The sequence below is a fragment of the Rutidosis leptorrhynchoides genome, chromosome 2 (assembly GCF_046630445.1).
Source record: "Rutidosis leptorrhynchoides isolate AG116_Rl617_1_P2 chromosome 2, CSIRO_AGI_Rlap_v1, whole genome shotgun sequence".
Taxonomy (NCBI): Eukaryota; Viridiplantae; Streptophyta; class Magnoliopsida; order Asterales; family Asteraceae; genus Rutidosis; species Rutidosis leptorrhynchoides.
The window spans coordinates 135529609-135547244 of record NC_092334.1 but is presented as its reverse complement, the minus strand read 5'-3'; the positions used below and the strand labels follow the sequence as shown (position 1 = coordinate 135547244).

At 36.3% G+C, this 17636-nt stretch overlaps 1 protein-coding gene across 1 annotated transcript; it reads right to left on the bottom strand.

Annotated features, from left to right (window-relative positions):
- Window positions 1-1308: 1308 nt before the first annotated feature.
- On the bottom strand, window positions 1309-9935 carry LOC139891427 (DNA polymerase alpha catalytic subunit). Its single transcript, XM_071874396.1, has 31 exons — window positions 8823-9935; window positions 8145-8303; window positions 7938-8021; window positions 7751-7825; window positions 7540-7604; window positions 7292-7382; window positions 7007-7186; window positions 6449-6609; window positions 6251-6365; window positions 5965-6144; window positions 5758-5871; window positions 5560-5679; window positions 5159-5464; window positions 4976-5068; window positions 4757-4875; window positions 4598-4670; window positions 4451-4507; window positions 4256-4348; window positions 4042-4164; window positions 3856-3953; window positions 3732-3777; window positions 3477-3590; window positions 3263-3346; window positions 2966-3079; window positions 2786-2875; window positions 2616-2692; window positions 2306-2513; window positions 2147-2200; window positions 1951-2070; window positions 1789-1863; window positions 1309-1695 (listed from the first exon to the last, which is right to left on the bottom strand). The coding sequence occupies exons 1-31, from the start codon at window positions 9933-9935 to the stop codon at window positions 1546-1548; spliced, it is 4551 nt and encodes a 1516-aa protein (XP_071730497.1). The 3' UTR covers window positions 1309-1545.
- Window positions 9936-17636: the final 7701 nt, after the last annotated feature.

The window sequence follows — 17636 nt, the reverse complement described above, 5'->3', positions numbered from 1 at the left end:
TATTCTAACGAATCAAAACAAAATTTGGTTGGTTATGCAGATGCAGGTTATTTATCTGATCCACATAAAGCTAAATCTCAAAATGGATATGTATTCCTAAATGGAGGTACCGCAATATCATGGCGTTCTCAAAAACAAACACTTGTTGCAACATCATCAAATCATGCCGAAGTAATTGCATTACATGAAGCCAGTCGGGAATGTTTTTGGTTGAGATCAATGACACAACTCATTACTGATTCTTGTGGACTAGAACGCAATAAAAGTTCAACAACTATCTATGAAGATAATGTAGCTTGCATAACACAGATGAAAGAAGGGTATATCAAAAGTGACCGAACAAAACACATACCCCCTAGATTCTTCTCATACACTCAAAATCTCATTAAGGACAACCAGATTGAAATGAGATATGTTCAGTCCAGCAAAAACTCTGCTGACCTTTTCACCAAAGCACTTCCAACTGCTATTTTCAGAACACACGTTCATAATATTGGCATGAGGCATGTTCAGAAGATGTAACAACTCAGGCGTTGCCTACTTGAGGGGGAGTCAACTCTATGCTGCACTCTTTTTCCCTTAGCTAAAATTTTATCCCAAAGGGTTTTCTTTAGCAAGGTTTTTAACGAGGCAGTACTAGTTATTCACTAATAAAATTATCATCCAAGGGGGAGTGTTATAAAAGTAATAATTGGATAATAATTTTATTATTATTATAGATATTGCATAGTATATTTTTTTGAGTATAAATAGGTGTGTTGAGTTAGAGTTTATTGTATGTATTTTTTGGTTAACAAAAAACACTCTCTCTAGATTCCAAATGCCACCAAACTCTCATTGTACATTTTTCTATAAATAAAAAACCAATTACTCATACCTTTTGTTCAACCTTTGTTTTCTCCGTTTTACAGTATCTCTATCTCTATATACCTTCTACAGTCAAGAACCACTAAAGGTAGTTATAAGCCTACTGAATTATAACATATTTTATTTAATTAACATTTATTTATTTTAATAAATATGTGAGTAGTGTACGTTAATAAACCCATACAAACATATAACCATAACCATATATATAAAAAAGAAACAGGCTATGTTACTGTTCAGTTTGTCTAATATAGTTGAAGTCGATATTAGTTAAATCCTAATCACATCCTTCCTTTTCGTTCTTCCCTTTTAATCTGTTTTGTAGCCATCTTCCTTCTCATTCCTCTGGCCATCTGACTTTAAGTGTACACTTTACACTTAACACTTAAACAAGGTCATGTAATCTTTTCACTTTCTCTAGCCATCAACTAATAAGTACGGAGTAAATAATTTGGCAATGCAATACAATACAACGACAAGAACTCTAAAAATAGGGAACTTAATCCAAAAAATAGAAATAATAAAAAACTAGGTAAAAAAGCAAAATATAGTATATTATATCACATATAATCATCATCCCCATTTCACCATCTTTGATCACAGATGCAAAACCTCTTAAATTCTTGACCATTATTTGCAAGCCAGTTGCTGTTTCTTCTTCGAGTACAACTTAAGTCACTAGATTGTACTAGCAAATAGGTCATTGAGGTTCACCCAACCAAAATTGCACTGGTCCCTAGCCTTGTGTGCTGTCAACAACGCTAACTCAACCAAATGTCTTATCCTAACAACCTCTTTCTCAACTAAAGTTCGAAACTTGTCACCAACCTGCAAGTCGTCGTCATCAGTAATTAAAAATACGTGTATAATAATTCTTAAAATCATTTAACGAATGTTGAACTTTTCCAAATCGATAACAACCTTGTCAATGCACCGGTCAGTGTCGAGGAGATAGCAGAAGTAAGAAAGTTGCTTGTAAACATCTGCCTCCGAATACTAGTCAAAGGTAAAATATTGACTTTCAGCAAAATGTAACTAAAAAGACAAAAGTCTGTTATGAGTTGAAGAAAGAGATAAAAAGACCTGTCTGACAAGGCAACCATTACAACGAGGGTAATTTGGACAAACGGTTCCTCGTTCAGAGTCTCCAATAACACGCAAGTTTAAACTTCTTGTAGAGTAATTGCAGGTTTCATCATCACACTGTATTTTTTTTACAAGTAAGCGACTAAAAAATCTGTATTCTTGTATAGGAAACCAAAGTGAGATGCTTGCTTACCGTCATTAATCCCTTGTAGTATCTTGATATGAACATTTCAGCTCGTCTTTTTACCTAATGACAATGATTTATCACATTGTTAATAAATGAATGAAGATTACCACACCATAGTTGTTAATTAACGTTAACAACATCCTAATGGTTAGAAGAAGGTATTACCTGGTTCGCTATTGAAACTGGAGGTATTTCGACTTGACATTTAGGGCAACACAATTTGTGCCAGAAGCTACTGTTAGAAGACAATGAATCTTGAATGTCGGCTGACGTATCCGGAATTACGGTGCGTATGTAACTGAGAACGGACGGACAGTCGAATGAACCAGAACAGCCAGGACATGATAAGCTTAATGGGTCACAACCCCTGTATCTGCAATCCACATTACAATAATCATGGTTCATAAAACCTTGTATTTTTTTTATTTTTTTTAACAGTGGATAATCAGGAAGTATATATTAACAACTGCAGTACCTTTCTTCATCATCTTTCAAACAAAGAACTGAGCCAGAATGATCATTGTTTGCAACTTCACTTGATTTGCTTTGAAACTACATATGAATTGAATGAACCACTCAATTTTATTAGTTAATAATGCACTACAATTATCGACGGTTAAGGGCTTGATGAGAGCAGATTTGTACCTTAGAAGGATCAAGACCTAAACAATCAGCCAAAACAGCTGGACTTGTACCCTCGATTGATGCACATAAACGTGATACTACTGGATGAATCTGAATGGACCCAAAAAAGCTAGAGGTAACGGAACAACAAGTATATATATAATTATAATAAAAGTATAATAAATTAAATTTAAGCAGTACCTGTTGCGCTAGATAATAGTCGATGTCAATAATCAATTTCTCATTTTCCTTGGTCAATTCATCAGGATGTCTTGCACGCTGAGCAATCCCTGCTGATGAACTCGAACCAGACCCCTGAAAACAAATATTACAAACGTCAGATAATAATAATAATAATAATAATAATAATAATAATAATAATAATAATAATAATAATAATAATAATAATAATAATAATAATAATAATAATAATGAAATTGGAACGCACCAGAATACATAAAAGATACAGTAACTGAACTAAAAACGTTCATCACATACCTGCTCACAGCATACTATATAAGGAACTGTATCACCAGCAGAGCAACCGCTAGTGTATCCTAGTTTCCGCAGCCTGAGTGCTACCTATAGTGAGTAAGAAAAATGGATGAATACTATGCCTGGCAAACGGGTCGGGTTAGGTCAGGTTGGGTCATAGATCAAATGGGGTTTGGGTTGAAATGGAGAGATTGGATAGAACGAACAAATTACTTACTTCAACATGAGGTTGACTTCTAGCATCTGGGTAGGCTTCAGGTGGTTTTGTTAAAGTTTTTGTAATGATATATTTCTCCAAAGCTATTTCTCCATTCCTCATATCCTCTTGTACCTACTTACAAAATTGGTAAGTGTCTTTTTATGAAACAACTCAATTCGGGGATTTAGTTTAAACTATAAGTATGATGATTACATCTATATAGCTGAATACTGTACACTAGAAAAAACATAATCGGTTAAATTTATGTATTACCTTCCTGAGTTTGTCGTGTATTGATTCAACAACTTCCTCGCATGACCTGTGTAAGTATGTGGTAGAGTTTCAGATATTGATGATATTTTTGGTGGGAAAAAAACATCAATTATAATAAACATACAGTTCAGATAATATTTGTCCCAAGCAGAAATCTCCTGTCTCCTTCGATAGTAAACTCCAATCACGTCGAACCATATCAAGACCCTTCCGCTCTATAATCTACACACCGAAACATTTAAAAACTACAGTAGCAGACGATAATCAGATGTTCAAAGAATGTATCGAAAGATTCATATAATTAAGTAACCTTGTGAGTTTTCCCATCTCGTATTTGCTCTTTCACGGCTGCATATTTCTTCTTTTTAAGTAGAAGCATTCTCTTGTATACACCATCAAGATCAATTTCTAACTTCTTGTATCTCTTGTTGACCTTTAGATCGAATTGAGTAAGGAATCAGTTCAAAAAAAGAAAACATATGCACAAACGGATTGCCTAACTAGTTTTGCAGTTAAAACCGTACCTCTCTAATAACATTTCCAGCAATCGATTTAGCTTTGTTCATATCGTCAAGTCCACTATAAATCATTATTGAATCAGTGTCACCATAGATTACCTGAAAAACATAAAAAAAAAAAAAAAAAAAAAAAAAAACATACTTTTAGCACAAGTAATTAATAAATAGGACATAAAATATGTTTTATAATAGAGAAATCACCTCCAAATTCAGATTGTTCTGAACAAGATCAACAGTTTTTTGCAAGATCTCTCTTCCCTGTTGATAAATCAAGTGTTAAATCCAAGAGTTCCAATGATCGTTTCATAATAAATAAATAAAAAAAGTCAATCATCATAATATTCTTACTTGTAGTGTGATAAGTTCTGCAAGCGGTTTTGCATAAAATCTGGAACTAGAAAAACCCAGGCATCCATACATACTGCATGCATAGAAAGAAAGAAAAAGTTTCCTAAGTAAAAAAAAACATGTTTTAAACAAGGTGAAACGATGAAAGCAAACACAAACCTATTGGCTGTTAGCTTCAAAGCTTGCTGTTGTATATCATACTGTTGGGCCTTGAGACCCGTTGCAGCCTTTAACCATCCCTTTACCAATTTCCTTCTCTCAACCAAATTTCTCAATAACTAAAAAAAACACGTACAAGCATCATCATATGAAATGAAATAATTATTAGTCAAATATTTGTGACACAAAGCTTTTAAAGTTGACTTATATAATTCTTACTTCAGGTAAAACTCCAGTTGTTTGTGATGACGGTAAGCACGGAACTAAGCCATCTTGTGATCTATCTACTGTTGTGAAGCAGATATTATACTCCTGATGATATAAACCAACCAATCAGACACAAACATACATAAAATTTTGTCAACTGAGACAGTAAGTACGATGAAGATACGACAGACAGACCTGGATGATGGAAGGGTAAAGACTATTGAAATCCAAAAGTAAAATATATTTATCGTATAACCCTTTTTTGGGTTCCAACACCAATCCACCTGCATACGAGGGTGCTTTTTTCGCTTTCACAGGCTCGTTATCTATTATATCATCATTCAAAACCATATCATTGATTACTTTGTGGTCTTCAGATCCATCCGATTTACGTTTCGCTATTTTGTTATCTTTTGGCAAATAAAACTTGTCTGGTACCATGAATTTCTTAGCATGGAATGCATGTAATAACAGATATTCAACTCTTTGAGCTCTCGCACCCTGAAAAAGCATGTAATAAGAGTATTTAATTTTATTACGTCTATCAACACGTTTTGTGACAGAATACATTAATAAAACGGTTTTCACAAGTTTACCTGAAGAGTTTTGCCCCATAAATTACCGCTAATATTAGTTAGTTGACGCGTGAGAGGTAGAACACTCAAATGAAACATTAGTTCCATTGACAGCCATGCATCGGACTCCCCGTTATCGATCTGCATAACAATAATATGAGCATGTTTCTCATGCAACTTATATATAAACTGATAAATTTTCAATTTAGTTAAACATACGAGTTCCATTAGGGTTTGAGAGCTTTGGAACATGTGAGGAATATCATGTGGAGCGATCTCCTTACGAATCTTACTCAACTGAGTCTTTGCAAGTTCTGTCAATGAATAACTAACCTGCAACAAAAATTCCATTTTGTTTATTGTAGATAAATAAAACATTAAATCATCATTGTCTTACTATATTATCAAGGTTTTTATTATGCACACCTCCTTTAATAGGTCCCGAGAACACAAAAAGGTATCACATAAGAGTCGGCCGGCAATGCAAGACATAATCCCTGGACTTGCTCCAGATCCAAAAACCGTGGTTCCTTTATTTAACCTAGGCATTTCAGACCGTTTAAGCCGCCCTATTTTAGACCACATGCTGTTAGGAACTTTACAAGCCTGCAATACCATATCATGTTATCAATAAATCTGTTAGATGAAGTTTTTGATAACTCATCATAACGAGTTATGTTTTTGTAGCTTTTGTGTTATATAATTTCTCAACCTTTGCTCGGTTCAGAAGAACATCCAAGTCAAATCCAGATATGTTATGGCCAACAAGAATGTCACTATCCAATTTGTGTAATTCGATCATCAACCGGTTTAATAAAGCTCGTTCACTGTAAACATTATGTGTAACATACAGAATGTGAGAAAATGTGAGTGGATTACAGCAAAAGGATAAATCGAAACTAAAACTTGCCTGCTTTCCAGGCCAATGATGTTTGACCCTGCCTTTGAATTTCGATCTGCTGACTCTTTGTTAAATCCCATTGGAAACACACCGTCAAGATTACGCACAACCGTATAATGACTCAGCATTCCTGGTCTTGTCCATTCTGAGGCTAACATCGGGGTGTCAATCTGAATAATTTAGTCAAAGGAAAATATGTTAACAGGTTATAATAAAGTGGTACAGTAAGTATATACCACATGATGATGATAAAGACTTGTGCAAGTAAAGTGCCTATCTTTAATGTCATGCTAATGTTACTAGTGTTACAGAACTCGGAATTACTCAGAGCGATTACTCGGTTTTTTCAACCCGGGAGTACTCGGTCAAACTTAGTCAACATGGTCAAAACTCAGGATTACTTGTAAAATCGGACAAAACTAGGAAAATCAGTCAAAACTCGGTCAAAATTGGTCAAAACTCAGTTAAAATCAGTCAAAGTCAAACTTGGTCAACATCCCGAGCAGTGATTTTTGCAACCTTGAATGTTACCACCACCAAAAACTGTGAATAAGGATTGAGGGGTACCTTTGCTTTATGACAGCAGATGACGGAAGCAGAAGCAATTTCATTTGTATTCTGTTTTTGGTTTATTACAGTTTTCAGATTAATTGCAGTAACAATCAAAGGAGGAATCTCTCCAGTATTCACTGCAACTTTAATGTCCTTCGAGCAATCCACAGTAACCTCAAACTTGCACCAACTAACCTATATTCAAGTTGCCATCAATCAAGATGAATATATAAATTATTTAAGCATGTTATCAGAAATCAAAGGCAGAATAAAAAAATATTGTAATGTTAAAAGTCTCACTCTTTCAGAAGTGGAACTGCTTGAAAACTTTGAAATTGATAACCATGAGGGCCCCTTTATCTTCCTTTTCACAAGGAAGAGTTCCAATGCACTGCATGCAACACAAAATCTTAACTTTCAGGATACTAAAACTAAAAATATAAAAAGCTGATGTTTGTTTGTACCACTTGATATTCCTTGCAACTCCTTACAAATATAGTTACAATTATAACAGCTGATATACAACTACTCATAGTGTATAACATTACCTGTTGTGTGTTCCGAGCAGAGCGCAGAAGGTCTCTCCTTTTAAATCTGAAGGAAGTGGTGGGTCCTGCAATATTGAAATATACAACAACATCAGCAAATAATAATAAATACAAAATTTTGGAAATGCATTCTAACAGTATAAGAAAATGGAGATAAATGAATAATTGTATAACCTCGTTAACCTTCTTTATTATGAAATGTACATAGTACCTTAAATGGATAACTGATTTTTAGTACATAACTTTCTCCGCGCGGTATGTCGGTTCTCTCAAATGCATAGCTCCTCTGAAAATAGATAAAAGATCACATATCAACAAAGGAGCTTGAGACATAAGCAAGTTAACACACACACACACACAAAAACTATTTATTTTTAATCATTATTGACAAAACACACCTTGACTGGTTTCATGCTGAAGTTGGAAACATTTCGGTCAAGCAATTGTTTTGTTATATTGGTCTTCAATCCAGATGCCATCTCCTATTAAAGTGAACAATATATAACCATAAGTAACAATTGAAAGAAGAAAAAAAAAACTAAAATACATGCAATATGATAATGCTGACGTAGCTTAAAAGAATGATAAGGGAGGCGACTAATTACGTGAAGCTTGGTGTGAAAATCTGTAGGTGGCAACTTTGACTGTTCAAGCTTCACAATAGCGGAGTTTTCAAATACAGGGCCATTAGGGATAGCATATATGCATCTCTGCATGTTCTTCACGACCACACAACAACTGTGGTACGTACTTCCTGCTTTAACCTTGATTCAACATGACAAATTTCAACCATAAAAATCATTCTAAAATATATCAATTCTTTGCATCAATCATCCTAAATACGAAAAAACTAGTCAGTTATTGTCTATCAATCTTTAGTGGTTCAAGAAAACATGAAGATATTGCAAGTAGGTATCAACCAGATATTTACAGTATGACAAATTACAGCTAGTTGAGGCTTGTAATCATCTACTATCAAATGTGCAGCAATATGAAAGTTTAGTAGACTATCATCACTTACTATTTTCGATGATTAACGAATATCTAGATCCATAAGTATGTATATACAGATTCCACTTGTACTCATTTTCAATGGTGATTTTGTTGAACTATAACTTCTTCCCATGACCTAACCTAGCAATGGAAAATACCACTAGTGCCAAGTGTCTATTTATCATCCAACTTTAAAGACAATTCAATAGACACATTATAAGACGATATTGTCCATATTAACTTACGCAAGTACTGATATAAAAGTTAAAAAAAAAAAAAGGGCAAATTACCTTCCCAAACAGATAAATATTCCCAGCATTAGAACCAGAAAACTCCTCATAAGCATCAAGCATGTAAAAAGGCAAAGATCCATCAGTATCCACCACAAATGGATGTTTCCCATCATCAGCATTCAAACTAGCACCCATAACCGTCTTCAGCCCTGCAGTTGCACTAAAAGTTGGATCTTTTCCCTCTTTAACTTTCGCATTTAAAGTCCAAACATCAGCCTCCTCCTTTGCCACTGGCTCAACTTTCACTTCACTCTCATCCTTCAACAACTTCACCTCCTCACTCTGTGCCCCCACCACCACCGTTGGCAGCTCGTCCACAACGCCCAAATCATTACCAAATTCAGGCATCTCCAATGATTCCTTCTCTTTTTCAAACACGTCACCTCCGTTATGCGAACCATTTCCGTTTATCTGTGAACTATTTGATGACAAATTATGACCAATTCCCAAACTAGTAGCAACATTTTCAAGGTTAACTGGCGGCCTAATTAAACTACTCGCAGGCAACGACTTTTTGTTAGCGCGTCTACGCTTTTCTTTATCATTCTCATCAGGAGCAAATTCAGCAAGTACATCATCGATAATACTATCCGTACACACAGTAGCAGTAGCAGGCTTATTCTTACTAAAAACAGCAGAAGTAAACAAATTAGATATCCTTTGCTTACCCATTAAAGCAGCTGCAGCTTCAAATGAAGGTTTCTTATTATGCTGCTCCTTATTGTTATCACTTTTCGCTTTTTTTGGCTTCTTATTCTTCTTCTTCTTATCCAATTCACCATCAGATTCCTCTTCTGAAGACGGAACGACACCGGATTGAGTCCAATCAACTTCTTCACCTTCATCCGCGTACCCTAATCCGTCGTCATCAACTATAAAACTTCTGAAATCTTGTTGCCGTTTAGCCACAAGGCTTTCGTACTCATCTTCATCGACTGTATCGTATATCGGCTCATCGATTTTGATCTGGTAGCGTTGACCACCAGTTTCGCCACCGCCGCCGCCGCCGCCGCCTTCTCTTAGGGTTTTGAGTTTGCGAAGTGCTTCAGCTCGTTTCTCTGCTTCTATTGATCTGGTTTTCCTCTTTTGTCTAGGGTTATCGTCTTCCATATTTATTGATTTCGCACAAACTTCTCGTGCTCAGTGATTGATTGATTCAGCGATTGATAGATCTATGTTTGTATAGGGTTTTTAAATAAAAGGGGTAAAATGTAGATGTGTAAAATAGCGGGAAGTGGAAACAATGTTTTGGCGCCAATAATATATCGGCCAAAACCCAATCCTGGTTAATACTTGACCCGTACATAAGAATTGGTTGCTTGATATTTGACCCGTACATAAGAATCGGTTGCTTAAGGTTGCCTACATATATGATACAGTATATTATTATTATTATACTCATTGATTGGAGTAGTTTACTATGTATATATTCAATTTAATTCAATCTTATAAGATGGATTTTATAAAAGCAAATCTCATAATTGTTGTTAAAGTGGATAAAACTTTTTATACGTTGCAGTTATATATTTTAAGTGACAGCATAAAACTGTACAATAGTTGTATGAAAAATGCTAAATAACAATTTTAATGATTGTCTTTAAGAAGTCATATAGTAAAAGGTAAAAGGTTTTTTCCTGTTCAAGCTACTCGAGAGGGCGAGTAATCCGACTTCATATTCTGATGTACGTAACCCAGTAGGATTATTTCCTGGCTGTTTCTAACCATTCCCTAGCAACAATAAAATATTCGTTCGATTCGAACCTGTGACCTTCTGCAAGGAACTTGGGCCCACTTGACTATTTTAACAAGTAATTTGTGTAAAAACTGTGATACATTTTTTGTAGAAAGTGATTGGTTATTTAATATGTACAATAGTATTACAGATGTAATGATTTCTTATAAAGAGAGTACTTATGCTACAGGCTTTCTCATAATTTTTAGTAGAAGTAAAAAATCTTCAAATGTCAAAAATCCTCAAATTTAGTCTCAACTAATATCATTATATAAATATTCTCGTGTATTCACAAATAACTTGACATTTACACCCTGATATATCACATGACTAAGGTGCTGTTTGTTTTTTAAGATGTTTTTGTCTGAAGATTTGCGGACCATGTCTGTTAAGAAGATGTGGTCTGAAGGTCTGTATGCTGAATAATGAAGACTGTTTGTTTTTATGTCTGCAACATAACTCAATTCTGTCTGCAGCACTTAGAAGCACATTTCTAAGTCTGCGAGGCTGCAGACATAATAAGACATTATTTTATCTTATGTCTTCAGAAAAACAAACTGTCTGCAGTAAAAACGTCTGCGAGCGCGCAGACATAATACATAATAATGTCTGCAGACAGGAAAACAAACAACACCTAAGTGTTGAAACCACCAAGGATAAAACATGAGTTAGTAAACCGACTAAGTGTGAGGGGAAAGTTGAAGTGGAACCCATAGTTAAACCTCTTAAGGATGAAAAGTTCGATAGGTCAATAAGGAAGTATATGGGCGGGTTCAAAGGTCTTTGTATGAAAATGATGAACATGTGAGAAACCAATTAGTATCGAATTTGTCTAGGAAATAGAAGGAGAAATTGAAAGAAGTGTGTGAGGAGTCTAAAGCTACAGATATTTGGTTGTTGACTTCAATTGACTTTGGTTCTGTAAATGGAGGTTTTCGTGGTTTGACAGAGTAGGGAACCTACCAATCGGGCATTAGTTGAGATAAAGACCGAGTCTAGTGATCGACTCGTTAATAAACATGCACATGTAGAGTTTTTTCATAAAAAAATCGTAGTAGTATGGAAATACAGAAATGACTTCAATTCGGGTATTTCTATTCTCTTACACTTAAGACCTCTCGAATTTATTAAATGTTTCTGATTTCATGTAAATGAGAGCATTACATGATCTTAAAGGGGGGGGGGGGGATAAATTCTCGTGTTCATTAAAATTGCACCTAATATTAATTTTTTTTTTTTTTTTTTGTGAAATTAAGCCATAATTTTCCAAAGGATGTATTTGTTCCATCCTTAAAGGAAGTAAAGTCTTTCGAATAGTCGTTCAATTGATGTAGCATCTTTCTAAACTACATCAAATTATACCAATATCATTATGATATAAGGTACTGTGAGAAGTAGAGTCTTGAACTCTAAAAATCAATTGCCCGATGAGGTTAAATCCGGAGGTCTATTCAGGGTAACAATTGGAGCATTAAGTACAATGGGTGAAAGCCTAAATTGTGCAGTCTGAAACGATCATTTATGATCCTTGTATATATTGTCTGCTAAACGGTTATTTCGTAAACATTAGAGCCTTTTTGGACTAGTGAAAAAACATGAGAGCTATTTGGTTCAAATTCAAGAACCGTTTATCTAAATATAAGTCACGTAGGACTTAAATTCCATCACCCATTCATTTGTGCACCCTATTCTAGAATCATCAAAGTGGTCATTGGTACACTTGACGAGTGTCGTTGTCCTGAACACGAGGATGGCCATTTATGGCTCACCCACCTTGTGTAACACCGGCCATTTTTTTTTTTTAACACAGCGGAAGACTTTAATAGTAAACACAATATAAGTCACGTCATTACGTTTAAGTTTACATAACGGTGTTACGTTATCACAAAATATTATTTATACAAAAGTCCACATCAGAGTTGGGTTGTCAAACATGTCTTCTGCAATAGCACCCTTCCCGACTAGCAGTACCTAAACCTGCAAGGGGAGAATATGTGGGGGATTAGCGCACCGCTAAGTGAATGGAATCTATCTAACAGATATAGCTTAAGTCACACACAAGCTATATACTAACAACAACACATGCTAACTACCAACTAGCATACAATAAGACAATACGAGGATCGGCGGCTTGTACGAGCACACTACTCCCAGCTGATCGGGCCTGAGTCTACCGATAGTCTCTGCTACTCAATTCATAGTATAGTTATCCAGATGTAGGGGATGCATCATTCACACTATACTCCACAATCAGTAGCCTATGGACCCAACCTCCCCTAGGCACGGTTGACCTCATACGGACTCTAACCTCTCCTAGGCACGGTCTCGAGTCCCCAGTCTCCCTAGGCCCGACTGGTGCCATTCACACAGTGTACACATAATTCACATACAACATCAGGCAAACGATATTATTCTATTATAGCAATTCCTACACTATGCATGGTAAAAGAGTCAACCACAGTAGCATGATATGCTACTTAAACTCTATCCGTAGATAGACCCACTCACCAATTACCAGCAACTGCTCAGTTATTATTTCTGAGCTTCCTCCTTGTCCTTATAACCTGAGAACAACACAAACAAAGTTAATATACATATCCAATAAATAATATAATCATTTCATACGATTAACTAGGTCATAACACCATATATTCATAATTTTATGAGTCTACATCATGACTCCACTCAATAATGGCATACAGGTGCGTGCAAAACACGACATACACACTAAAACTCCTTTTTCGGCCCAAAAAACAGTTTGATCTAGTTTCTTAAAAGTTCACCATTAAAAAGTATTCTTTATTACGATTCCAACGATAGTTTATTCATCAAAAACGGAGTTACGTTTTGAAAGTTACGCCCGTTTCAATTTCATAAAAGGTACTGTAGCAAATAGTGGCACTGTAGCAACTCGGTACTACAGCAATAGTGACATTGTAGCAAATCGGTACTGTAGCAACTCGGGTACTATAGCAAATAGTGACACTGTAGCAAATACCGAACGCTGTAGCAAATAGTGACAATGTAGCAACTCGGTACTGTAGCAAATAGTGACACTGTAGCACCTCAGGCACTGTAGCAACTCGGGCACTGTAGCAACTCGGGTACTGTAGCAAAATACTGTAGCAACTGGTTCGAACACATTCGCTGATTTCGTGATTTTTTCGCCCAAAACTCGATTTTTGAGTGTTTTTGATCCGTTTTTAAGCACATGGAAGCTACTAAACATATATACAACCTATTTCTAACATCAATTAAGCATAACAAACACCAAAAATGAAGATTCAAGCTTAAAATCACACTTTTATTCAAGAACACAAAAACTCAATTAATCAAGAATCAAAGCAAGGATTCAAGTAAACAAACCTGATTAGATGATCACAAGGATACAAGAAATTAGTCACTTAAGCTACTTGATCTAATTTCTTACTTGGATTTGATTAGGTTTTGAGAGTGAAAGAGTTTAGGTACGTTCTAGTTTTGGGAAATTAGGTGAAATGGATGGAAACATCCAGATATTACACTCTTATGTGTTAAAAAATAATACCCCATCACACACGGGTATTTACCAGTTATCTAAAATATTTCGCACAAGATTAGGTAGCCCAAACGAGGTCTAAATTAAATAAACAAACCTGTTCTGGGACCCTTGTCACAAACTGGTCACAACACAATTATAATAAAACACTAATAAAATAATTAAAATAAAAGCACTTAAGACTAAGCATAAACCCTAAGGGCAAAATAGGCAACTTACAACTAGCCCGGGTTTCAGTCTGTTACAAATCCACCCCCCTTAAGAATATTCCGTCCTCGGAATCTGGTCTTGGTCAAACAAACGAGGGTAGCGATTTCTCATCAACTCTTCTGTCTCCCATGTAAAATTAGAACCCAAACTGTGTTTCCACTCAATCAACACCATCGGAATCTCTTTCTTTCTCACCTTAGTCACCTTTTGGTCAACCACACGGACCGGCTCTTCCACCAATTTCTTATTCAAATCGACCCTTAAATCTTCTAAAGGAAGAAGTTGTGTTTCATCGTCGACTTTACACTTACGAAGATAAAATGTATTATGAATACCAGCTAACTCTGGCGGAAGATCTAACACCACAGTCTGATCATTCAACACTTCACTGATCGGAAACAGACCAATAAATCTCGGTGCTAACTTACCACGTTTACCGAATCTGATAACCCCTTTCCACGGCGAAACTTTCAGATACACTCGTTCACCCACATTAAAGGTTACCGGACGTCTACGCGGATCAGCATACATTTTCTGCCTATCTCTAGCGGCTTTCAACTTTTCTCTCGCAATTGCAACTTTTTCGGCTGTCATTTGAACAATTTCGGGACCTGCAAACTGCTTCTCCCCGGCTTCTAACCAACAAGTCGGAGTTCTGCAACGACGACCGTACAGCATTTCATAGGGCGGCATTCCTATACTCGAATGATATGAATTATTATACGCGAATTCGACCAACGGTAAATGTGTATCCCACGAACCACCGTATTCTAACACACAAGCCCTTAACATATCCTCCAAAGTCTGTATCGTTCTTTCACTATGACCATCTGTCTGAGGATGATAAGCTGTACTTAAATTCACACGTGTACCCAAATTTTGTTGAAGACTGTTCCAAAAATTCGACACAAATCTGGAATTTCTGTCTGAATCGATCGATAACGGCACACCATGTCGACTAACTATTTCTTTCACATACAAATCGGCTAACTCACTTAACGAAGCTGTCTCACGAGTAGCAAGAAAATGAGCACTTTTAGTTAGGTGATCCACTATTACCCAAATCATATCATGTCTTTTCTGAGTTCGAGGTAATTTGGTCACAAAATCCATCGTTATATGTTCCCATTTCCACTCTGGAATCTGTAACTGACGTAACGAACCATAAGGTTTCTGATGTTCGGCCTTCACTTGAGCACATATATGACACTTTTCGACATAACGGGCGATATCTGATTTCATTGTTGGCCACCAATACACTGTTTTCAAATCATGATACATCTTATTACTACCCGGATGTACTGTCAATCTGGATTTGTGAGCTTTCGTCATGATTAAATCCCTCAAATCTCCAAGCTTAGGCACCCAAACACGATTGTTTAAGGTCTTTAGTCCACGTGAGTCATCAATTAAGTCCACTTTTCGTTTGGTCATTTGTTCAGATTTAATATGTTCGTCCTCTAAAGCACATGCCTGAATGGTTTTTAAGCTGTTAATCAAATCTGAAGTTATATTCAAATGAAGAAATTTCACATTTTCACTTGACTTTTTACGACTTAGCGCATCTGCAACCACATTTGCCTTACTCGGATGGTATTTAATTTCACAATCGTAAACTTTGATCAACTCTTGCCATCGTCTCTGACGCATATTCAATTCTTTCTGTGAGAAGATATACTGCAAACTCTTGTGATCTGTACATATAACATAATGGGTTCCATACAAATAGTGTCTCTACAGTTTCAAAGCAAACACTACTGCAGCCATTTCAAGATGATGCACTGGATAATTCTTCTCATGAACTTTCAACTGTCGCGAAGCGTAGGCGATTACTTTATCTCTTTGCATTAATACACTACCCAACCCAGCATATGATGCATCACAGTATACCACGAAGTTTTCTGAACCTTCTGGTAAAGCTAACACTGGTGCCTGACACAGTAGCTGTTTCAAAATCTGAAAAGCCTTTTCCTGTTCATCAGTCCATCGAAAGACTACATCTTTACGAGTCAACTTAGTCAACGGACCCGCTATTTTCGAGAAATCCTTGATAAATCTGCGATAATAACCGGCTAATCCCAGAAAACTCTTAATCTCAGTCGGAGTCTTCGGAGAATTCCAATTCATTACTGCTTCTATCTTTGTCGGATCAACTTTTATACCTTCGGCACAAATCACATGACCCAAAAACTGCACTTCACGTAACCAAAATTCACACTTTGAAAATTTTGTAAATAGTTGTTCACGTTTCAACATGTTCAAAACCTGTCTCAGATGTTCAGCATGTTCACTTTCGGTCTTTGAATACACTAGTATATCATCTATAAACACAATCACAAACTTATCTAAGAACGGGCGACACACTTTATTCATTAGATCCATGAAGATTGCTGGCGCATTCGTCAACCCAAATGGCATGACAAGAAATTCATAATGACCATACCTTGTTCTGAACGCTGTTTTCGGTATATCTGATTCAGCAACACGAACCTGATGATATCCGGATCGTAAGTCTATCTTAGAAAAGAATGAAGCACCCTGTAACTGATCGAACAAATCGTCTATTCGAGGTAACGGATACTTATTCTTCACTGTTCTTTTGTTCAATTCACGATAATCAATACACATACGCATTGACCCATCTTTCTTTTTAACAAACAATACCGGAGCACCCCACGGTGAAGAACTCGGTCGGATAAACCCACGATCTAATAGTTCTTGAATCTGTGACATCATTTCATGGATTTCAGATGGCGCTAATCGGTATGGAGCTTTTGCAACTGGAGTTGTTCCAGGAACCAATTCAATCTTATATTCAACTTCCCTTACTGGCGGCAGACCTGGTAACTCATCTGGGAACACTTCGGGAAATTCTGATACTATCGGAATATCGGCCACTGTTTTCTTTTCTTTCTTTGCATCAATCACATATGCAAGAAATGATTCACAACCCTTTGCCATCGACTTTTTCGCTTTCATCATGGTTATCAACAGAAAATTATACCCTCCCCGCTCCCCTCGGGCCACAACACGGGTTCCATCGGTCAAACGAAAGGTAATCATTTTCCTATCACACTTAATATTAGCCCTAAGCGAGCTCAACCAATCCATTCCTAGTACTACATCAAAGCTAGGAATAGGTAACACTAAACAAGTCACCGGGAAAGACTTCCCTTCGATCTCTATACAAACCCCAGTCACATAGGTTGTGACGGGTGTGGTCTTACCATCAGCTACTTCTACACTAACCGGCTTGGGTAACATAGTAGCTGGTAAATTCAACTTAGCACAGAAATCTAGGGACATAAAACACCTATTGGCACCACAATCA